The sequence below is a fragment of the Chionomys nivalis genome, chromosome 20, assembly GCF_950005125.1.
Source record: "Chionomys nivalis chromosome 20, mChiNiv1.1, whole genome shotgun sequence".
Classification (NCBI taxonomy): domain Eukaryota; kingdom Metazoa; phylum Chordata; class Mammalia; order Rodentia; family Cricetidae; genus Chionomys; species Chionomys nivalis.
In genome coordinates this window covers 38,535,385-38,560,571 of record NC_080105.1, presented here as the reverse complement: position 1 = coordinate 38,560,571, position 25,187 = coordinate 38,535,385, and the positions used below count along the sequence as shown (strand labels likewise).

Sequence of the window (25,187 nt, the reverse complement as noted above, 5' to 3'; positions counted from 1 at the left end):
ATAGCCATAATGTGTATGCACAGGACCCATAGCTAGATCAGCCCCATACAGGTTCCCTGATTGTAGGTTCAGTTTCTGAGCCCTGCTCAGTTGATTCTGTGGACCATGTTCTCGTGGTAAAATTGGAGCCAATTTTAAGTAGGCACATATTTGCCACTTATACTTTGCCTCATTGTACTTGCCAGTGTCATTTGTTCTGAGTTTCTCCAAAATAGATGGGCCTGCTTGATTCCCTAAAAGGAGTGTGGCATTCAAATAGACAGATTGCCAAGATGGAGATTTTGACTTAAAAGAAAACTCAGCAGGGGCTGGGGAGATGGCTCAGTAGGTAAAGAGCCTGCTGCACAGGCAAGTAGAAGAACAGGATCCTCAGCACCCATATAAATGCCAGTGTGCATGCAAGCAGGTATGCCTGCAGCCCAGTGCTTGGGAGGATGAGGTGAGGGATCCCTGGAGCAAGCCGGTTGTGTTCCAAGTGCTGAGGATTCAGCATTAAATGTGACAAAGCCTCCTCACTAGGACCCTCCAGGTAGGGAGGGACGTCTGTCCAAACAACTATTATGGACCTGTGGGCAGCATGCAGTAGACCCAAGAAATCTAAGCGGTACCCACAGGACCAAATGCTCTTCTAAGTTATTGAAAATATTTTCATATTGATTGGTAAAAGCTGCTCTCTGAACATCTAGCCGCTTCTCTTGGGTGTTCCTTGTTTTCATACCATGGTAGAATAAAAGAGCAGGCGTTCAGTAGCGAAGGCCTGGCTGCTGCTCTTGTCTCTCATCCCTTCTGCTGGCCCTTATCCTTCTTGGAGGAGGGGATGCCTGTGCTAGGAAAAAGTCAGGATCTGCCCAGCTCCTGTTTTATCTGTAATGTGTGACATCTGGGAGGCCTTGGGCTGTGGCTTATTACAGGTGATAAATGAACCTTAAGAGATAAGTTGAGTTCAGATCACAAAAGGCATTGCAAGGCCTCCTGAGCCAGATGAACTTAATTGGACCACTGTAAAGACCTTTGAAGATGCCCGAGGTGGAAAGCAGCATGACTGGATGAACATTTCAACTAAGTAGATTTAAGTGGGTATTATCCCAAAATAAATAAATAAATATATAAATTGAAGTGCTAGAAAATCTGTTTGAAGCCTGTTGAAATAGCTCAGGTCAAGAGCTATTTACTCCGAGATCAGATTAATATCAGGCTCGTTCACTGTGGCATGGCCATAAACAAGAACTGTTTACTCAAGAAGAACCAATGAACATAGAGCAATTATTGGAATCCAAGGGCGTTAAAAGGGTAGAATTCATAAACCCACCCCTGTGTGTGTGCGCGTGTGTGTGTGTGTGTCTGCGCCAGAGGTCATCCTCAGGTGTGCATCCTCAAGTGCTCTCTTTGCCATTTAGGCTAGGCTGATGGGCTAGGGAGCCCCAAGGGTCTAACCATCTCCAGCTAAGTACTTTATCAAGTGAGCCATCTTCCCAACCTCTCATGGCTTCTTGTTTGGAGTGATAGCTTCCTGTTACAAAATAATTCAAGGTCCACATAGCATTAGATAGAATTTCATTCGTATGAAACCATTTGGTACTAACGTTGACCATGCTTCCAAAGTGAAGAATTGACCTTGTGTGGAAACTTAACCTATCCCCAAACCATTGGTTTCTGAAAGTGGGTGGATGAACACTATGCACTTATTAAGGTTTTGGTGTTGATACTGAGGCTTCAATGCAGGTTTCATTGCAGCTACAAGGACACACAAAGACCAGCCAACCTTTTGTTGTAGGCTCGAATACCAGGAAGTCTATGCCCCCCTCTATCTGTGTCTGGTTCGTTTCCTTACCCGCCTGTCTTCTGTTGCCCCTGTTTTCCCCAGGATGGATCCTGAAGCTGCCCAGCTAGAGAAACGGCACGTCCATGATGTGTATGAGAGCACCGCCCCCTACTTCAGTGACCTGCAGAGCAAAGCTTGGCCACGAGTCCGCCAGTTCCTGCAGGACCAGAAACCAGGCAGCCTCATCGCTGACATTGGTAACGCAGACTTTTGTTTTGCCATGCGTGGTCTGATGCGTGACTGTCATTCGTACCTTTTTTTCCATTCTAACAAGAAACGTGATGTGGTGTTGCAGCGTGCTAGTCTCTAGAATATTCACTTTATCCCAAAAGTTCTTATCATCAAAGTCATCAAGCCGGAAACATCCCCCAACCTATATCCAGAGGAAGCAGTGACCCTTATGCAGATCTTCCATCAAAATCAACCATCAGAGATGAAATAAATAAGGATGGAAATGATGTAACATTGGCCAGATTTGGTTTAGAGACTTTCACCTGTGTAAGATGTGTTTTGTATACTTATCTTGAGCCGTGCCATCTACGTCTATGAAAGAGCCAGACTTGTGAGATCATGAATGGAGTCTTATACCCTTTCATTATTCCAATGGATCCTTCCCCTTATTTGTAGGCATGGAATTTTTAGGGCATATCTTTAACTAGGTAGCACTTTCATAATCACTGCTTTATCTGGAGGACTTCAGCTCAGCATCTTTCCGAACTGAGGAGCGGTAAACCACAACTTAGTCTAAGACAACGATTTAAGGTGCTGTGCGGTTGGATTTCTGCTTCCCACTAACTCTGCTTTCCAGGAGACACAAGCCTGCTTTGCACAGAAGAATCACAAGTCTATAGTTAACTCCTTCTTAGCCTAGGTTGACAGCTCCCTGAATAGTGATGTGTGTGCAGAGCATTTGACAAAGGGTGTATTGACAGAGGGTATAAGCAGTGCATAGTCTAGGAAGAGGGGTATACCATGCTGAAGTTGGGGGTCTGAAAAAAATATCTCTAGTGTGTTAGTTATTTTTTTTAAAAAAAAAATACGGTATCCTGGGCTTGGGCATATGGTTGAGGGGTAGCAGGCATGCTCTCCATGTTCAGAGTCCTGGGTTCAAATCCCAGTACCACAAAGGGGAAACAGCATCTGGTTTTATAGAATGAAGTGAGTTCAGAGCCCCTACTGTCTACTGTCCACTGTCTATGCAAAGCACAGGACTCTGAGATGGGTGGAGAGGAAAGGGGCAATTCACCCAGGAGGTTTAGGATAGCAGTATAATAAGATGGTGCTGTTATTATATCTTAACCGAAAAGACAGTCTATGATGAAGTGAAGGTTTAAGTGTAAGAAAATGAAATTGTTTTTGAAGTAGTCCTGAGACAAAAGGGCTCTCTATGTCTTAAGAGTTCTTTTGTCCATGTTTTTTAAAAAAAGGGGGGGGGAAGCTATAAAAGAATGAATTGATTGCCGTTATTTGCGCTGTTGTTCTAAATGTACTGTGAACATTGGACCGGTGAGCATCGACTCACTGTCCCGAGGAAACATCTGGAGAGGTTCAGATACACATCAATCACACGGTTTTGCCAGTTTGCCATGTTTCTCCGTGTTTCTGTTAAGGATGTCTTGTTCACTGTATGTTTCTGATTTGTTCATATCAGACTCTCAGCCAGCGTGTTACATCCCTGCTTCAACAAAGCCTTGTCTCGCGTATTCTGACCACAGGCACTACATCTGTCGGTGAACTGTCTGTGAACCCAAGAATGCTGCAGGGAGAAGGGGTGAATTTGCACAAAGCAAACACTCAAGCACACAAAGTGCAAACTCTTGGGCGTGAAATAAGTTGTGAGAAAGACACTCACATATAGTGTTAGCTGACATAGAGTCTAGCTAGTCAAGAGTAGAAAAGAATTTTTTTTTAATTTGGCCTTTAATTAAAATAGCGACGCAGGAGACACCAAATTCCAGTAGCTGTAAGAATATGCTCTGGGGTCTTACAAAAGTATCATTGGTATAACTAAAACTGCCAGGAAGTTGCCAATTCTACCTCTGTTTGCTGGACCTTGTGGGAGATACAGCAAGAGTTCACAAGAAAGGAATTAGGCACAATCTGTCTCTGGGCAGTTTAGTGGGAGAGAGGAAGGTGTGATTTTACAAATGTTTACAAAGCTGCCAGGCATCCTCCCAGAAAATCTCAGTTGGCACCAACCAGATCGTGAGGTCACCATGAGCCTGGGTGGGTACCAGAGAGTTCGGGTCAAAAGTTCATCTGTCATGAGCCTGACACACGGATGGCTCCGTGGGGCCTGACAACTCATTTTGTGTCCAGAATCAATGACTCCACTTGGATTTTCTTCACTGACAAAACTCTGAGAGCTGCAGCAACTCAGACATTTTTGTTGTCATGCAGTGCATGCCTGGATGACCCTGCCAGGGTGTGCAGGCTGATTTTAGGGCTAGGAATGAAGTTTAGCAGCTAGATGAACAGCAAATACGGAACCAGCCAGGAATGTACAACGATCGTATTAATAACTTTGATCCCATTAAATTAAAAAGGGTTTAACAGGAAAACCTAGGTGAATATACAAAGTCTAAAGATCAAAAAGGAAAAGAAGTACTATATCTGCACTACTTGTAATAGAAGTGTGCAGAAATGTAATTCACATGCACAGTGAATGTGTACAGGTGACAATTCCAAACAAACTGCTGGGATGATAGAGGAATATGCTAATGTGACTCTCACCGTGACCCTGTCCACAGCCAGAATATGGAAGAAAGGAAATTTTCTTACTCTTCAGAACATTTTTCAAAATTTAGTATAAAGCCCCAAATCCTATCTTTTGCAATATGTGTGAAGGCAGAAGGCGTTATGCTGAACGAAACAAGCCAGGCAAAGAAAGACAAAGGCTGCATGATCTTAATGAGATGTGATGCCTAAAGAAGTTGAATTCACAGAAACACAACTGAGAGAAGTGATACCCAGGGGTTAGAACAAGGGTGGAGGGTGAAGATGGAGCAAATGGCGAGACGTTGGTTAAGTGATGTCCAGGTTCAATTAGACAAGAGAAATAAATCCAAAAGGTGAAAAAGAAAAGCCACCAGGCGGCCCAAAGACAAATGGTGAAAGGATATAATCAGATGATTGCGTGAGGATGGAGAATTAAGGTGTGCTTCACGGGAAGTCATCTGCAGCCATGGGTTCACTTTCGAGAACACAAAATGAGAAATCACCCCAGTAAATCCAGTCTCCGGACACCAAGTCACCCCACTGGAGACGACCCTTCCAGCTACCTTGCTGCGCAACCTTGAATGAGTTTGTGTGGCTATAAGAGCCTTATGCTTCTGGGTATGTGTGTGGCTGGTCCCTTTTTTGATTACATAGATGATTGTAAAGTACACGATCATACATCTAGCTTTTGTGGCTTTCAATACACTCCATGTTCACCTATATGAATATGCTGCCCAGGATTAAAAGCTGCATAGTATCCAGGCTAATGGTACCACATTAACAGACAATTTTCCTTTGTATTTTTGGTACCACAAGTTATAGGATGAATGATAGTCTCTGAATCCCACTGTTCAAATCACTAACTATATCAATAGGAAATAAGTTTTTGCCCATTTGAAATCTTTGAGTCATATGTGATTTATGTACTTATACAAATCAGTAAACAGTAACCCTTTGATTAGAAAATGAAGGGTATATTATAAAGTAAAATTGAATTTAAGAAGAAATAATGTTGTTCTGACCAGGAAAGTTCTATTTCACTGTGCTGGATTTAGCCAATAAATGGGAAGGTTGGTCTGGGGGAGGGGTAGCAGGGAGGGCTGTGTTAGCAATAAGACAGAAAATTGAACGATGGGCACTTTCTCCAGAACCAGGCCTGCTAGCTAGGGGCTGTAGGCACGAGACTTTTATAGGAACGCTGATAAAGCCTTATCAGCAAGGCAGGCACCGGGACAGCTGTAATTTCAGGGTGGTCTGTTTTTCTGATACACATAGCCTGCTGTTCTCTGTAGATTATTGAATGCACTGGGCCCTTTCTAATAAAAGGTTTTCATTAGAAAGTCATGACTCATCTTCTATTTTAGTTTTCTGCCCTGGGAATAGCTAATTCCACAGCTAATTGTTAGGATAATAGGGATACCGTGTATGGTGTGTCTGAATGAAGGCCTTCACTTTGTGTGATATATCTTAATAAAAATTAAAATCAAGTTATTAGGATATAGAAAGTGTGCCTCCACTGCCCTTCTCTCTCTCACACACACATCCCACTAGAAGAAAGAAAATGGTCATGTTTTCTCAGCATGGAAAAAGACAGAGAAAAGCTGCTTTTGCACGCCTTGGTTTCTGTGGTCTTAAGAAATGATCTATGATAGCTGTACTCATGGCTTGAATGGGTGAGTTTATTACGTCTGTAGCAAGCAAAGTACAAGGACAAATAGCTAACCGGAAGAGGCAGAGAGCAAAGCATCATCAAATCAGTTTGCAACATCCAGCAGAGACCATCATCAAATCATGTTGACAACATCCCCCAGAGGGCTTGGGGTGAAAGAATGCCCCTCTGTATAGCCCAGATGGCCTGAATCGGCCATCCTGCTATCTCAACTGAGATTACAGGTGTCTGCTCCTGTACCACTCAAGAAACCTGAACGACAGAGATTAAGAAAACGTGGAGAATAGCATAAATGATCAGAGCTTTGGCGGTTCAACAGCAGAAACACTGGGACCTATCCTGAAAGCACTGCAACCGACCCATGTGGTCATGGCGGTTTACCCAGAATCCGCTTGGCCATTTTATGTCTCTTGCATGCAGCACGGAGGGCAGTGTGTAGCCTGAAGTCATGACCCAGGTCCATTCATAAAGCGAGAGAAAGACCAAAGCTGGATTCTTCTTCAGCAAGATTCTGCTCATAATTAACTCCAGAAATACCCACCTGAATAGCACTAAAGATGGTATTTTTGTGTACATAATAAAACAAATAAATTCTTCAATAATCAAGATGCCTCTTGATGTTTATCTGCCAGCGTTCTGAGTTTCAACAGCTGTCTTTGTTTGACATTAGTTCTCTAGTGGCCTTTCCTTCCTTTGATGAGGTAAAAGTAGAGAATGCCATTCCTGTATGGCTACACTATGCTTGGCCAATGACAGATCTCCTTTTTGATAGATTGGAGTCATGTTCTGTTATCTTCTGTAGCCACGCTGTGGTACAGATACAGAGTACAGCACTGAGAAGGCTGTGAGCATACAGACATTCTCTTCAGTACGGGCCTGGTTGTCGTTAATGAGATTTCACAAGAAAGCATGACCATCATGGACTGGGGCTTGCCGTGGGATCAATAATGTTCAGGATACATCTCAATCATGGGAAGACCCCGTTTGATGATGAACCTGACTTCCTTGTTTAATGTGAATGTTATCCCCTTTTTGCCATCTAGGGTGTCCACTTAGCATCGTTTACAGGTTCTGTTCACAGTGATGCTATTAGAAACGGAGATGGGAGGAGGTGAGAGCACCAGAGCTCTGGGCGCTAAGAAAAAAGGCCCTAGCCTTTTTGTTACCAGTGGTTTTCTGAAGAGCCCTCACTGTCTGTCATGACGTATGAAAAGTTCCTGGCAGAATCTTTGGACAGATTTTTCCTTTCTTTTCTCTAAATGCATCTCTCAAACCAATAAAGGGAAAAGTGAATTTCCAAGATATTTATGAAAATGGGACTATCATCTTTGACACAGACAGGACTTCAACTTCGAAATGCAGTATGATTTATATTTTCCCTGTGACTCTCATCAGATAGCAGCTATTGTTATTCATGAGCGTTAGGAGCAGCGGCTGTGAGATCTGAAATGAGTATCTAATCTCAGCCATTTATATTGAAATAATCACATTAGAAAGCTTATCGTTTCATTCACTTCCCCTCTCCACCATCACAGCTGGCACCAGGAATCCTTCACTCTGTTTTTTATGTCTCATGGTTTTGAAAACAGGGCATTAAGGAAGAATTATTAAAGACTGTCCTGGACTTATTACTCAGAGGCAGCCAGACTTTGCATCTGAATATTGGTTGATATTTTTGTGCTGCGGAAAAAAAAATCTCTAAGTAAGAAATGCCAGTGGATACAAAATCAACTTCCTTGATTTCTTCCAACACCTCTGGCAAGGACCTAGATTATGTATTTGAGACTGAAGGTCATGCTAGGAGACAGGGGCAGTGACGTGTGCCTACTACGCCAAGTTCTTGGAAGACTGACATGGGAAAACTCACTTGAATCCAGAAATTCATCTTGGGCAATACGGTGAGACCCATTATCAAAAGAGAACTTGATGGCAGGTGCTAGATGAGAGAAGGCCCCCCCCACCAAACATCTGTCTTTCATGTTACTCTCTATCACGCTGTAAGATTTGATTGACTTCAGTCTTTGGACTATGTACTTAGGTCTCTACCACTAGGAAATGAATGACCAAAAGTGTCTGTTTGATTAAACTCTTCATTAGCGCTGTAGACTGACTTAACAGAAATGTCTTAGCAATAACCTGAGAGCAATAAAAAGATGCTACTTTCTTTATCAGTCAATCGTGTGTTCAAAACAACATCAGATGGTATAGATTATCCTATTTGTAGACACCAAAAAGTCATTGGCAGTAGTTGGTTTCACATGGTCAGAAATTGGTAAGATCCCTTGAAGAGGACATTTGACACAACACGCACATGCCAAGCGAAATGTGTATGTTAACCTAAAGATACCAACTTCTCTCTGTCTGCCTCGATTTCTGGATGCTGGAGCTTGTGTTTCCCAGGGACAGGCCAGCTCATGTGATTGGATTGTGCTGATGTGTTGAGCCTCGTGGGCACTGCCCCAATAAACATTAAAGACATATTATATCTTTTCTCCCCTAATGTGACTCTCCCCTCTTCCGTGTGAATCTGCTGAAGTCTTGTGTCTTGGTCATTTAATATAGTTTCTTTAGCTGTTATAGGACAGGTTAACTTGCATTTTTCCAGTAAGGCCAGCATGTAACAGAGGTTATTCTCTTAACAGGTTGTGGAACTGGAAAGTACCTTAAAGTGAATAGCCAAGTCCATACCCTGGGCTGTGACTACTGCGGGCCTCTGGTGGAGATTGCCCGGAACAGAGGGGGTGAAGTCATGATATGTGACAACCTTAATCTGCCCTTTAGGGACCAGGGCTTCGATGCCATCATCTCCATAGGAGGTAAGGTAGCCAGGCCACCATCACACTTTGTCATGAAAAACCACGGTCAGGCCAATCACATGACTCAATGTCCATTCTTGGTAGAGGTCTATGCAATGCATTTTATCTAATTTTAAAATAAATTCAACTGCATGACTTATTTGCCTCACATACATGTGTGTTGTGTGTATATATATATATAGATATAAATGTATAGATCCATACTATATACTATATATATGTTTTAATTTTAAACCTTCAGGCTATTATTGCATTGTTTTTGATGATTTGTTCCCATTTCTCTTATTATGTGCATGAAAAATGTTAGGGCTCTTACTCATTGAAAATATGCTTTGCTAGATTGAGATCAAGCCAGATTCTCCTGGCATACAGTTGGATTTTTCAGATGTCATGTTACTGAAACAAACAAGCAAAAACAGGTCACAATAGTGCCCTTTGTTAACAGAAAATTCCAGAGCAAATGTATTGAACAACCCCTGGACAGGTGTGTCACTCACTGGTACTCAAGTTCCTGGAAAAGCCAGGTCCCAGACTGCGTTGTTTTATTCTATTTTTGTGTTCCTAAGTCTGGATGTTGTTAATGAGTCTATCTTCCCGCTAAACTCAATGCCAGTGCAAACAAAACAACAGCAATAACAAAAATCCATGCCTGAAACATGCACACATATATGGGCTCACTTTACCCAGTACTCTTGCCGTCCAATGTGTTGGTTGTACTTAAATGTGGTGGGAGGGTCTGTATTAAAGGGATTCCCTAGCCAGGCATGGTGCCATACATCTTTATTCTCAGCATTTGGGAGACAGAAGCAGGTGGATCTCTGGGAGTTTGAGGCCAGCTTGTAATTAGTGAGTTCTAGGACATCCAAGGCTACATTGTAAGACCTCGTCTCAATAAACAAACAAATACCAAAAATAAAGGAATCTTCTGCTAAGTTCTTTACAGCTCTCAAATCTGTCACAGGGCAAATTAGTTGACTCAACACATTTCTTTAGTTAGCCTTTTGACGAAACAAACTTTACCAAAGCCAGGTGATCTCATGGAAGCTGACTACCATTCATGATGTTACCTGGTGGGTAACAGGAATGACCCAGCTCGGAATGCCAGTGTCACTTCTGCTAAGCCCATAAAGACCTAAGCACTTGCAAAGTTAAAGAGCAGTAAGTCATAAAATAGAAGATGTGGCAGGGTGTTAAAGGAAATCCGCTGTCATCCTTTGGTTCTATAATCCAAAAGCTGGATTCAAGTTGGTGGGTTTTTTTTTTTTTTTTTTTTTGAGCCTCTCTGACAGAAAAATTGCTCTAAGTACTTATATGGTGTATATATATGGAGTGTGTATATGGAGTGTATATGTGGGATGTATATATGGTGTGTGTATATATGGAGAGTATATGTGGAATGAGTATATGGGGTGAATAAATTGGTGCACATATAGGGTACATGTATGGGGTATGTGTATTGGGTGCATATATGGGTATATTATATATATGGAGTGCATGTATTGAATACTATTTTTCATTTAAGTTGTGGTTACAATTCACAAACATATTCTTTTAATTTTTCAAATTTCAACATAGTTTCTTGGCAGTGACATTCTAGGCAGATCTCACCATAGTGAGACTGACAGTGCTTCCTAACAGAGCATGTATATGCATGTATACATAGCACGTTTGACATGTGTGAGGAAATACTCCTTAAACCTCTTTTTCCTCCAAAACATTTGGTTGGGGGCTGGAGAGATGGTTCAGCTGTTAAGAGCACTGTTACTCTTGCAGGGAACCCAGGTTCGGTTCACAGCTGCCTACTCCATTCCCAGGGGATCCAACACTTGTTTGTAGGTATCTGTGTACACCCGGTATTGGCTCACACAGATACAGATGCACAAATGAAAAATTAAAAAAAAAAACACTTGTTTTAAAAGCTGTTACCCATACCCAGTTAAATATAAGTTTAAAACATTAAGAGTCACTTTTCTGCATAAAACTATAACTAAAATGAATTGTTCTGTATTTATCAATAAATGAATGAAGACTGTTTCGTACATAATATCAACACCCTTTAAAACCGGGTAGAACCCTGGGACATTAGTCTATTACACAGAGATATTCATTCAGTGAAACAATCCTATTTTAATATTTCCCCTGTCCCCTATTTGGGCTTTACAAGATCCCTGCAATGAGATGTCACGATCCCCAGAAACTGTGTCCTGTAGTCTGTCTGTTACTCCTGACCACTGCACAAACATGGTGGATGTACACACAGGCAAAACACCCAAGCACACACGCAAAAAAAAAAAAAAATTGAAAAATAGAAAAAAAATACAAATGTTGTGTGATCTCCCTTTGAAAGCTATATATGTCTCCACCAGACTTTCTCTTTCCATGCTCCATGCATCCCTGTGGCAGGTAAACCCCAGAGGTCACCAGCTTAAAATCACCGCTAAGAGCTAAATGGTGCAATCACAAGGAGGACAGTTTCAGCTGCTCTCCGCCCGCAGCAGAGAGGGAGTCTCTCAGCTTTGCTTCGAACCAGTCTCCTTCCTGATCGGTATAACGGGTCCTGTTTCAAAGACTAAGGATGTTTCCTCTTGACACAGTGCTACCATTAAACCCCTCCAGGATCTAATAGGCTAGCACTGGTGAAAATATACGTAATAAAACCAGGGGCGCAGCTCAGTGGTAGAGTGTTCGCCTATCACGCCGTCTCCTGGGTTCACCTAGCACGGTATACTAATTATTACTACTAATACTATGCACCCACAATAACACACATCCATGTATGTGAGAGGTGGATTCTATTTAGAAAACGCTCGACTCTCCCTTCAACTTCGCAGGACTTAAAAACAAAATAGTAACTTCTAAATTGGTTTTATAAGCATACACAATTATTATATTATCTTTAAGAAATGCTAAGTAAGCATTTGCACTTGTGTTTAGCTGGCTTCTCTTTGCGTTACCTAACTGAAAAAGTAATGTTTAACCCTTTGCTCCACCAGATTTGTTTCATGAATATTACTAATACCAGTGACTTATTGCTGCTCATCCTTTGTTTCCATGGAAATAGTAGTTGTTCAGTAAAACAACAAATGATCTCATAGACTCCACCAGGGAACACTGCCTCATTTAATGCCCCTTTCATGTTTCAGTAATTCACATTGATTATCCTTGTTCGTCCAGTTATCAAATTCCACAGGCTTTGGAGCTGAAGAGAGCTTGGACAATATCTCTAGGTTTCTTATTGGAACTGAAGAGACTATTTAATTCTATTATATTTACCCAAACCAAAAAACTGTGTCTCTCTGAAAGCCAAACTGTTCTAGTGAGGGTTTCTGTTGCTTCAACAAAACGTCGTGACCAAAGAGCAAGCTGGGGAGGAGAGGGTTTATTCGGCTTACACTCAGCACCGCTCTTCATCAGTGAAGGAAGTCAGGGCAGAAACTCAAAACAGAGCAGAATCCCAGAAGCAGGAGCTAATGCAGAGGCCATGGGGGTACTGCTTACCGACTTGCTCTCCTGACTTGCTCAGGCCACCTTATAGAACCCAGGACCAGCAGCCCAGAAATGGCACCACCCACCATGGACTGGGCCCTCCCCCACTGATCACTAAATGAGAAAATGCCTTACAGCTGTATCTCATGGAGGCATTTCCTTGGCTGAAGCGCCTTCCTCTGATGATTCTAGCTTGTGTCAAGTTGACCCACAAAACCAGCCAGTACGCAAACCCATGCGATAAGGCTCACTCGAGGTCAGAATTCCATCACTGCTCTGTGGAAACACATTCATATGTATATTCTTACACATATGATATGTGCACAGTGAGATCTAAGTTTTCTTTTGTTCCCATTTTCTTTTTCAGTTATTCATCATTTTTCTACAAAACAAAGGAGAATTAGAGCAATAAAGGAAATGGCCAGGGTCTTAGCTCCCGGAGGCCAACTGATGATTTACGTTTGGGCGATGGAACAGAAGAACCGACACTTCGAGAAGCAGGATGTGCTTGTGCCGTGGAACAATGCACTCTGCTCCCGTCTACTCTCAGAATCCCACCAGTCCTGGGGGCATCAGTGTGGGCATCCCATGAGCCAAGGCTACGAGGGTCCTGGCTCTGCGTGTGGCTGTGCAGTATGTTTGAAGGGCAGGTGCGATTCCAAGAGGTCCCACAGCATGGACTATGGGCCTGCGGTGGCCAGAACCTGCTGTGAAGATATTCCGAAGGATGGTGAGGAAGAGAACGGATTGTATAACAATTTTGGAAAATCTCTTCGCTCCTGGTTTTTCTCCAGGTCTTTGGATGAATCAACCCTGAAGAAGCAAATCGAAAGAACAGGACCTGTGAAAAACACAGAGGGTTGGGCCAATAGCACTGTGTCCCGTCAGCCTTCCAGACAGCCGAGTTTAGACTTCCATCCCCAGGACCCGTTGTCAACCAAAGGACCAAACTTAGATGAGGTGTTTGTAGACACATGTTCTCAAAGACACTTGCGCTGGCTGGGGCAAACATGCACTTCGGAGACCTTCAGTGGACACCAGGAAGGAGACAGCAGGAGGAAGGAGGGTGGCAATTTTCTGGACATCACTGACACCAGAGACAGTCGGGCTACAGGTAACGTCAGTGATCCTTCTGCCAGAAAAATATTAAGGCGAGTTTCTGCATTCGACTCTACAGATTCCCAATCAGAAGACCCAAGTTACACAGAGGAGCAGGAGGAGGCTCCGGATTCCAGAGCCTTCATGCGCTACTACCATGTGTTCCGGGAAGGCGAGCTGTCCGGACTTTTGCAAGAGAGTGTGTCTGAGCTGCAGGTTCTGAGTGCTGGCAATGACCATGGCAACTGGTGTATCATCGCAGAGAAAAGGGGGAGCTAGGATTAACTGCATCACTCGGGGCAGGGGCTTCAGAGGTTGACCGTCATCTGTCCACTGGGGTCGATGTGGGCACTCAAATCAGCATCCTGTTTCATTGTTTTCAAATCCAGGTACGAGACGGTCTTTAGGCACTTTGACTTGATCCTCTGAATCGTTGAGTAAGCACAGAACCTGGAGCTTACTGCATCCACCACAGGATACGCCTGCTTAAATGTCAATGAAAAGATTGGAGGGAACAATAGAAAATGCACTTCAGTACCGGCTTGATTTTATTTCTTCTGGAGATGAATATATTATAATACATGTATGTCAGATGTCAGTATTATCTTTTGGTTTTTAAACAGTCTGCTGTTAGATATACCTTTTAGAAGCAGTATTTTTATATAGATAAATTATATTGGTTCTCAGGTTGTTCCTTAGATCTATGTGGACAGTAACAAGGACCCCTGCTCAGCTGCTGGGTATGTATTCTTTGAGGCTTGCTGCGGGGGTATCTTGCTTCCAGGCTTTGCTTCTACATACTTCAAGCCTTCAAGAGAAGCTGGTGTGGTGCAGAGGAACAGAAGTATTGCCCAGGCTCTCCAAATCACATGCAAGCATCCTTCTGGACGATCATCGTAAACAATACTGTCTTTACTGTTGCTCCAAAGGCCTTTTAAAGGTGCTGTTGGCAGAGGGTGTGGCTTAGTGTTAGCGCAGGCAGCTAGCGTGCCCAACAATCAGCATGCATGCAGAAGAAAAAGAAAAACACTGCTAGCATGCAGAGCAACATGGGGTGGGAGACAGCCTAAGTCTTTTGGTAGCATTTCCCCAAAGGTATTAGAAGCATAAATACCCTACTGAGCTAGTGCCGAAACTAACCAAAGAGTTTTTGACTAGGAAATGCTTGTCTGAGATATCTGAGAGTCTAATTAGACCAGCTTTTCTGGGAAGAGCTCTGAAAAGCATTGTGTATTTAGCCTTGGTGGACACATAACTGGAATTTGCTATTGCAACCAGGCATTTATACTCTTGAAGGTGACCACATTAGGTTTATTTTATCAATGACCTAGACAGAATCAAACTTAGAGGCTGAATTTCTGGCATTCTATAGAGCAATGATTAAGACCAGGCATTGTAAAATTGCTGTTTCTGTTTCGATTTAACCAAGGGTTTGTTTAGTTCTGTGTCATGGATCCCAAGAACAATTTTTATGACATAACTAGAGACTGGACTTGGGAGAAACAAAAATAAGTCGGCCAAGGAATGTGGTTCCAGATCATCCTTTAATAGGCAGAAAATCAAATAGTCATTGTACTTTCTGGACCAATATAATGATGGAGATTGAATTAAAATCCAATCTTCATTTTATTATTTTCCACTCCAAAATTAACAGAAATTATAATAGATCACATTCATTTGGTCATTACCCTCTTCAGTGATTTTGCCAGAATTTAACAGAATGAAGCTACTTTTGAGGAAAATTCAAGGATGATTTTAGAATGGCTTTGGGAAATCCCCAAGGCTCTTTGCTCGAAAGTCGGCTCACCTCAGCCCCATTGAGGAAGCCGTCCATGTGATTTGTACTTCTCAGTGTACAGGGAGCCATGATGATAGACATAGAGTGAAGGGGAAATTAAAATTGAAGGGAGTGTGCCTTTCTTTTTTTTTCAAATTACTACATTAAATTGCAAATAAAGGTGGCTTCGTTGGAGAAATGGCGACTCCAAGCTAGTATCGGTGACCCCTCCATTGTGGTTTCCTGCCTCTGAGGTCTGTTGTCACCCCTTTCAATTGGCTTTGCTGCTAGACCTCTGAGCTTGACGTCACCCTCCCTGGCTGTAACTTGCTACCGTAAAGGTCATTATATGGAGCCCAGCTCATTAGGCGGTGTCGGGATGGCTTGCCAGCTGATGTGTCTAAGCAAGCTCATAAAATAAACATACGCCCCACTTTGTAATCAAAGGCCTTCAGAAGAGTTATTGGGAGAGAGAGAGCTTTTTTTTTCATACAGCACTGACAGAGCTGTGAACACTGGTAACAGCAATCGTGAGCTCATTGTAGAGCACTAGACGTCTATGAATCCAGATGTTACAGACGTCTATGAATCCAGATGTTACAGTGTATAATTGGCAAAACTAGTGGCCAGGTAAACCATTCTTCGGGCAAGTCTTACCAGAAGCACTCTTTCATTCAATGTTTGCCTGTTGGTGATTAAAGCCATTGAAAACTAATGTAAATATCCTCATCATTCTAAAGCTCGCTCAGAGAGAAACTCAAGTCCTAAATGAGCATCAATGGGCGCAGTGTGAGTCCATCAGCCTTCGCCAGCTTGTGTGTAGATTTCCCTGATCTGCCTGACGCTATCTGAAAACCTCCACTGCTCATAGACAAAATGTTTCTTACTAGTTACTTCCTGCCATCACCGCATGTCTGTCTGACATGGAAGGGCAAGTTCAGGGAAGTTGTTAGAGAATCCTTAGAGGTAGGACCAGTGGTGCCTCGCTGGTTTGTGTGGAGAACTTCCTGTAAACAGACAAATGCTTGGACATAAACAAAAGATGCAATGCAGATAATATTTTCCTGGCTGCCGAGTGAATGGTTAGCTTCTCTGGGTTATTAGGCTTCAGAGGTTTGTTGTCGTTGTTGTATTGCTTTGTTTTGTTTACTTATCGGCAGAGTGAAGCGATTTGACCAATGTGCTCTGGTGACTTCAGACTAGCTGCACACAACACCGACTGTCATACAGATTTGATCCTCCCCTCTTACCTTACAGCCCCATACAGTCCCATCACTCATTCCCATTCCTAGTTTTCCCTTCTCCTCTGTCCCGATTCTAGATACCAAAGACTACTGTTTGTGTAACTGACCTTCTTCTGAGTCGGTAAAAATCGAAGGTGATCCAGACAGGAAATTATCCAAATGTAAATCGGGCATATGAATGTACTTATGTGCTATTCGCCACCGAACAAATGAACACGGTGGGTCTTTCAAATCTGTGGGCTGCCAGGAGAACAGAGAATGGAATTCTGGTTGTTCTTGGCATGAGAGAAATGCCTTAAAAATGAAGGGTGAGAGGCTGGAGGGGTGGCTTGGTGACTTGGAGTGCTTACTGTTCCTGCAGAGGACCTGAGATTGTTTCCTAGTACCCATTGGGCAGCTCATAAATGCCTCTCTTCAGAACTCCAAGGGCACCCGCACTCACGTGTGCATAGACCTACACACATGCAGACAAATACACACAAATACAGAAAGAGAGACAGAAAGACAGAATTAAAGCATAAAAATGAATCTCTTTTATAAAAACTGGGCTACGAACACCCAATTTGGGAGAGAGAAGGAAATTGGAGCGGCTGTTGGCTCTACAGCTAGACAATGAGGAACAAATGAAGCCAAGAATTCCTTTCCCTGAACATAAAAAGGGGGGGGCAATAATAGCAGCTAAGTGTAGTAGCCAGTGTTTATTATACCATCTCACAGATAAAATCTAAGGCAGGAAAAGAAATTGTGCTAAATCAGCAGAGTCTACACACAGGCACTAAGTATCACACATCTGGTCAAAGGGAGAGCTAAGTTTCAATCCTGGATGCTCTGGCTGCAGCCTGGGTTTCTAACCAATGTTCTCTGCGTGCCCACCTGATGGATCCCAGGCTCTGTGCTAAGCAAGGAACAGTGTTCAAGGTTAACCACTACTGCCCCTGTACAAAGGCATCAAGCGGGTTAAGAAAAGATTATGCATCTCTCTCCCCTATGTATTCTTTTTAACTTTTTAGATGTATTTACTTGTGTTTGTGTGTCTATGTCTTCCTGTATATGTGTGTGGGTGTGATGAAGCTGGAAGACAACTTGCCAAGAGTTGGTTCCTTTCTCCAAGCATCCATACTCCCTGAGCCCTCTTGCCAGATCTGTGTTTTCTTTCTTTCGCTTCTAAATGTATCTCAGTTTTACTTGATTGCAGGACACTCCAATTGCTTCTCTACAACTTTCTAACCTTCTGAAAATGTCTATCCCTTTTCCTGTTTTATGAGTGAGTAGCATGAGGACTCACCCAGGGATTTCATTTACTCCATTGTTCAGAGTCGCACAGTGCCCCAGATACAAATGAGAGGCCATGACACATCTGGGGTCTTGAGCTGCACATAATATTAGACTTAATGACCTGAAACTCAAGTGCTCTCCTGGAACACTCTTTGCATTTGCTATATGCCTATGATTCTATTATATTTTTAGTTTAGTAAAACACCATTCAGACCCCTGTTCTGGGGTGGGGGTGGGGTGGCAAGGATCTCACATGCATGTTAATTAACATGGAGAACGTCTGTCTTAAACACTAAGACTTCATTTGACTGAGCTCACCAAAGACCAAAGGCCAATGACCACCCTCTAACACAATTGCTCTGTAAGTGTAATTTCCGAAAAGCATGTGTCCTGTAGGATACAATATGAACTCATTTGGAAGGCATGCAGGCCCCTAGTAAGCCAACCCATGCTATTTTTCAGATTCATTTCTGTATTGCACCTGTTTTCTGTTCTGTAATCTGCTATTTTAAACAATGGTTCCATTAAAATTACATAATGACAAGTAATTATCCCACCCCTTGAAGGAATCCAATATATTCAGACTTGAAATGCTGTAGCTATATGCTTTCCTCAAAGACAGATGCACAAACAGGCCCATTCCATCAATGAGCACAGGAAGGCTTGCCCATCTGGTAAAGGACAGTCCGTGGGAATGCAGGGGATCAGGGATCCCGCTGACTTGGCTCAGACACCAGAACTTGTTTTGATATTATGAACTCTGTCCTCACACCCTCAGTTATGTATAGAACCGGGGTAAGACCTAAAAATACCTTTCATGATAGCCAGGTATGGTGGCACACACCTCGACTTCCAGCACTCGGGGGTCAGAAGTAGGCAGATCGCTGAGTTCGAGGCCAGCCTGGTCTACACAAGTTCCAGGACAGCCAGGGCTACACAGAGAGAGACAGAGACATTTTTGGTCAGGGTGGGTGGCTCATCAACTAAGTTCTGAAATCAACACAAAGAGCATTCTGCAAGAGATGGACACAGAAACCAAAGAGAACAATCAAGAAGAAATTTTAGGCTATGAAAGATATAATATTTTTGCTTTGTTTTGTTGTCTTGTTTTAAACACGGCCTCATGCATCTTAGGCTGGTCTCTCACTTGCTGTATACTTGAGGATAACCTTGACCACCTAATCCTCGTGGTTCATGTCAGGCAAGGGAACCAATTCAGGACCTGGTTATAGCAGGCAAGCACTCTACCCACTGGGCTGCTTCTCCAGTCCCAAGCTGCATAATATGTTGTTCACCCTGAGACCTACAATGTACCCCAGTAGAAGGAGTGTTTCATGGCAGCGTTACCCCACAGACTGTCCCTTCTCTACGCCAGTTCTCCTTCAATTGATCATAAACATACAATGGATCACTTTATATCATCAGTGGCTAATCTGACAATAAATGGCTCACTTATGAGGGCTGATATGCAATTGGGTGCCCAGCTGGCAAATACATGCTTTGTCTTTCTTTCAACTCTCGCTAGAAAAATAAAGTTGATTCTAGTTTAACTATTAACTTGATCACATAAAAACAACTGATTTTCCCCCACACTGGTTATGTATTTTTCTAAGGCTCCTACCTCCTCATGGAAGAAAGTGAGTCATAGCAATTCCTCTGTAGCAAATGTAACCAGACACCCAAGTCCCTAGACAAGGTAGACACGCACTTATGTTCACCCAGGAGGAACACTATAAGAAAGACAAGCATCTTTCATATGCACCAATCCTAAAACTTCTGCTTAGATGTTCCGTCGACGTATGGTAAAGATTCAAACTTCTCCTGTTTGTTTATTCAGAGCATTGGCAATATTTAAGATCCACATATAAGTAGAAGATCCAAGACACTCTGAATATGTATGTGAATATGTCCAAGGTTCTTCAGATGCTCTTAAATATGTATGTAAGTATTTATGTATATACTCATATTTCTAGACCTCCAGTGTTGGCTGGCATTACTGACCAAGAAAATGTTTCCTTGTGTACTTGTAGAAAACATTAACTCGGCAGTTACCATGGAAATTCATTTCATTGAATTGACTTTTGTTGTTTCAGGGATATTTAAGATGACTGCTAGATGTTTTTGTGCCTGGTTTATCTCTGGTGTTGATATATGTGTTTGTGTCAAAAGTGCAAAGCTCTTTTTATCCCAGAGGAAACAAGCAATAGTTTGAGAGCACAAATTGAGGTAAAGCAACATCTTGCCCCTTATAACTTAAAGATATTTTATTTACATTAAACAACAATGGCCAGGATCTTTTGGTAACAAATATTAAAAATAGTCTGGCCTGCATGCTTGTAATATGTATTTGATTATTTATGTGTTTGTGTGCCCTTTAATAATACTGCTAGAGAAACAGAATCGCTTTTCTTCCTTGTGTGTCATGGCAGGAGCCGTTTAGTTCATGCATCCAATTCTCTTTACTCTTCAACAAAACTGGAAAAGTTTGTACTTGAACTCTGTTCCTGTTGTCTGGAAGTCAGGTTAACAATCTAATAATACAGTATCTTTAATGCATTAATAAAAAGAATATTATCTACTTTTTAAAAGACATATTTAAGACTAATAAAGGATGTAGTAGACCACCCCAAGGTGACACTGTGTGTTGTTTATATTGCTTGACCTTCAACTACCTCCACCTCCAGTTTATCCGGTGGTTATAATCACAGGGGAGTGGAGACTGGCATTTGTGCTTGGCACCACTGTGACTCCGATAGCGCTCCAAGGACTTGCAATCCAGTAGCAGACAGTTCCTTAGCATCCCGCTGTTTGTCTGCCCTGTTTGTGGGTACCAGGCAGTCACAGTACTAGGGGACCACTTGTGGGTGGTGGGGGAAAGTTATCATAATGAAGGAAAAATGAGCCTGGGGGTTGGGGGGGCTGAGAAATGACTCAGCAGTTAAGAGCACTTGTTCTTACAGAGGACCCGGGTTCTCTTCCAAGCAACCATATAGTGGTTGACAACCACCTGTTAACTCCATTTCCAGTCGATCCCACACCCTGTCCAGGCACCAAGCACCCATGTGGTTCATCTACATACATACACGCAGGCAAAACATTCATACAGTAAATAATTTTAAAATGAAGGGAAGGAAGGAAGGAAGGAAGGAAGGAAGGAAGGAAGGAAGGAAGGAAGGAAGAAAGGAAGGAAGGAAGGAAGGGAAATGAATTCAAGACCAGTTCTTAGAGACACAGTATCCGTAGACAGAAGGCAGGGGTTTGAACAATTCTTAAGAGAAGCTGGGAAGCATGGAATCATTTGTTGATGGCGACAGTGGTGGTACCATTCATTATGTAGGCTCTACAGATCAGAAATATTTATGGTGCAACCTATTTCTAAAACCAACCTTGAGGGTAGGTGTCACTGATACCCTATGCTGAGGCTCACTAAGGCTAGGTGGCATCTAGGGACAGTGAAAGCAAGCACTCTGTCGTGTCCTGAATTCTTACTACAAAAACCATAAGAAAGTCGTTCTGTGATGGACAGGGAAAGAAACCCTGATAAATGGGTAGCAGCTTGATTCTCACAATCATGAACCCCAGGGTAACAGATTCAGATTTTGCCCTGCTTGCTGTACACATTTATCTCCTGCATCGCCAGAGAGGTTGTGAAGAGGTCTGGACAGTGACTTCAGAAACCCTGGCTGGATAAGAGCGCAGTTAGCTGTCTGAAAGGAAACCCTTGGCTGGCTAAGAGTACAACCAGCAGTGGGAAAAGGAGGAAGGAGCTGAGACACCGGGTGGGTGAGGGCAGACCACCCGAGGAGACCCAGCAGGAGCTGGGACAGTAAATGTAAAGGCAGAAATAAGACTCTGAGGATAAAAGAAAGTGGAACCTATGAAAAGAACCGATGAGAAAAAGAAAGAGTAAAAACGACTCTGTTGATTTTAAATCAGAAGGGACGGAGATCTGCCCTGCAGTAGTGACGCGGTGGAGATGGGAAATGTGGAGAGACACTGCCCTCTTCTGGACAACTGAAAACTTGCTTTGACTCGCTGGTTGGAAGGTGAAACATTCACTTGTCAGTTCTTTCCAATACCAGGTAACTAATTAGTGGACTCCTAAGTAGGAATTCAAATAGATTTCACTGTTAAAAGAATAGGAGTGGGTATTGGAGAGATGGCTCGGCAGTTAAGAGCACTGACTACTCTTGCAGAGGACCTGGGTTCAATTCCCAGGACCCATCTGGTGGCTCACAAGTGTCTGTAACTACAGTTTCTGGGGACCTTACACAGGCATATGCACAGGCAGATGAGCAATGCACATAAAGATAAATAATTTTTTAAAAAAAGAACGAGAGTTTATGGGGGCAGGTTGATGCCTTTTCAACGTGGACCACTGCAGAGTCACGCCATTTGGTGATAGCGTGCAACCTTGGAGTAGATAAGAATAGTACTCGTGGTGGGGAGATGAAGGCAAGGGTTTGGGGAAAGTTAACGTGTACAAAGGAGATCAATGTCTGACCTCTAGTTGCGGATGTGATGTTGAACTACTTAAAATTATCAAGCATTGAAATGCGAGGATTTAAATAACTTAAAACTGTTCATGGTAAGAGAGAACAGCTGGATCAAATCCACGAGACTAACCACACAGGGAGGCATCCAGGTATCTCCCCGCTGCATCCCAGCACCTGTTAAGGGTCTACTCTCCCCCAATCTGCTCCTGCCGCTTACACGTGGGGTGGGTCACTGGAAAGGTCTTGCCACCTGAGGGTTGGGTCATCTTGAGATGCTAGAGAGCATGGCTGGCCTCACTGCCCGCCATAAGGAAGTTGGCCATCCAATTCAGAACTTAGTTCCGCTCCCCTCCTCTAACCCGCTCACACTGGGCTCCGCTCAGTTTCTCTGCAGCGGTATTGCTGGATCCTCATTAATGCTAAATGTTTTAGGCCTCAGGACATTTGCACTTTCTATCCTCTCTCCGGAGGATGTTTTTCTCTGGAATATAAGCAATGTTCTCCTCACCTTCTTTCAGCTGGGGCCCAGAAGGACTTGTTCTGAAAGTGGTTTCCCTGGCAACCGTCTTTCAGCCGCCCAGGGACGTTCCACCTCACTGCACTAACACAGCCCCACACTCCGTCTCCTTCAGTTCTGTGTTTTTCCCTAGGTTACCTCTGATCGCGTTTATGTCGCTAGTACAGCAGTTCTCAACCTGTGGGTCGTGACCCCTTGGGGTCGAACAACCCCCTCACAGGGGTCGCCTAAGACCATCGGGGAACACAGATATTTATATTCTTTGGGGAATAATGTATTTTATAGGCATCATTTGTGAGTAGCCTTTTAAAAATGAATTTATAGGCTCAACGTCCCCTATTCATGGCTAGAAACCAAATATGAGTGAGTACATCCCATGTTCCTCTTTTTGGGTCTGGCTCACCTCACTCAGGATAGTGTTTTCTAGCGTGGTCCTAGAGAAGCTAATTAAGAAGGTGAACCCAAAGAAAAACATTTAGGCGATGAAAGGAGACAGAGACAAAGACCCACATTGGAGCACCAGACTGAAATGTCAAGGTCCACATCAAGAGCAGGAGACAGAGCACGAGCAAGGAACTCAGGACCGCGAGGGGTGCACCCACACACTGAGACAATGGGGATGTTCTATCGGGAACTCACCAAGGCCAGCTGGCCTGGGTCTGAAAAAGCATGGGATAAAACCGGACTTGCTGAACATAGCGGACAATGAGGACTACTGAGAACTCAAGAACAATGGCAATGGGTTTTGATCCTACTGCACATACTGGCTTTGTGGGAGCCTAGGCAGTTTGGATGCCCACCTTACTAGACCTGGATGGAGCTGGGTGATCCTTGGACTTTTCACAGGGCAGGGAACCCGGATTACTCTTAGGGATGATGAGGGAGGGGGACTTGATGGGGGAGGGGGAGGGAAATGGGAGGTGGTGGCGGGGAGAAGGCAGAAATCTTTAATAAATAAATAAACAATAAAAAAAAAGAAAAAAAATGAATTTATAGAGCCTGAGGAGTTACACTGGTAATTATTTTAAGAGTGAAGTTTCAGTCCTGTTTTGGTGCTTATGCAAACAGTTCAGTAATAGACATGCAACCTGCTCCTTTATGGGGGTGTGGCCAGCTTTGTCCTTGGTACCAAAAAATCGCCTGTAGGAAAGCTTAAGAGCAGTGGTTCTCAATCTGTGGGTCGCGACATCTTTGGGTTGAATGACCCTCTCTCTCACAAGGGTCACCTGAAGCACAGACATTTACATTATGATTCATAACAGTAGCAGCATTGCAGTTATGAAGTAGCAACAAAAATCGCTATAGGGCTGGGGGTCGCCACGCCATGAGGAACTGGTGAAGGGTCACAGTATCAGGAAGGGTGGGAGCCACCGCTCCACCATATGCTACTTCTCTGTCTTCCCAAGAATCAAGGCTTCGTGGGGACAGCACCTGAGGTTTTATTTCACTGGCCCCTCCAGGGCCTCTCATGCCTCGGCTGCCATTCCCCGAGGACAACTTGATGTCACTGGGGCTGAGTTCAGCAGTGTCTACGCCCTTAGCCTCTCCCTGGCAGCTGCCATTTGTTCCTTCCCTAGGCCTGGTGACCACAGTGCAGGAATAAGGAGAGAGTCTGAAAAAAACAGGAGTTGAGGACCCGGAAAAAGGCCTTGGCTTTGTTGTTTTTCTGGTTGCAAGCCTTTCTGTCTCCCACCAGCTGAGTGTCGGCCCTCCCAGCAGTGTTCTGGGCACCGACCCTCCCTTCCGGCTCTGTCTTGAGGAGGAATGTCTGAGGCTGGACAAGAGATTCGTGAGAGCCCAGCAAGCTGCAGCCAGAAGGAAGCAAGGAAAACAAATGGCCGTTTCTTTAAAGTCCAGAAACCCTAAAACTGAGATTCTCTGCAGGTCTGAAACTCTGAGGTCTGACTTGATGCTACAGGCATGGAGTAAAGTTATTGCACACATGTATAAACATATGAAGTGTAAATGGATTTTGTGTTTAGTCTTAGCTCCCATCCGCAAGAGACCTCATTACGTGTTTGTAAATATTCCCAAATCCACAAAAATCTAAAGACCCAGATGCTTCTGGTGTCTGGGATTCTGGATAAGGAATCTTAAGATTCTTTCATCCTTCTATTCCCTACCTGTCTCTCACTGCAATTAGCGCTCCCCATCTTAAGCAAGCTGCTTCGACCCTCAGAGCCTTAATTTCCTCGTGTGTGCAATTTTTTTCACCTATAAAATAGGATTAACAATCACAGTTCTGGTGTAATTGAATAAGATGGATCCT

The 25,187-nt window shown here is 43.4% G+C and overlaps 1 protein-coding gene across 1 annotated transcript in view; it reads left to right on the top strand.

Annotated features, from left to right (window-relative positions):
• The window catches only part of Trmt9b (tRNA methyltransferase 9B (putative)), a 47,585-nt gene extending 27,060 nt beyond the window's left edge, over positions 1 to 20,525 (top strand). The window contains exons 4-6 of the mRNA XM_057752864.1: positions 1,865 to 2,019; positions 8,852 to 9,025; positions 12,879 to 20,525. Of these exons, the coding sequence (XP_057608847.1) occupies positions 1,866 to 2,019; positions 8,852 to 9,025; positions 12,879 to 13,888 (1,338 nt within the window). The 5' untranslated portion in view covers position 1,865 and the 3' untranslated portion in view covers positions 13,889 to 20,525. The remainder of the gene's footprint in view (positions 1 to 1,864; positions 2,020 to 8,851; positions 9,026 to 12,878) is intronic.
• The last annotated feature ends 4,662 nt before the right edge of the window (positions 20,526 to 25,187 follow it).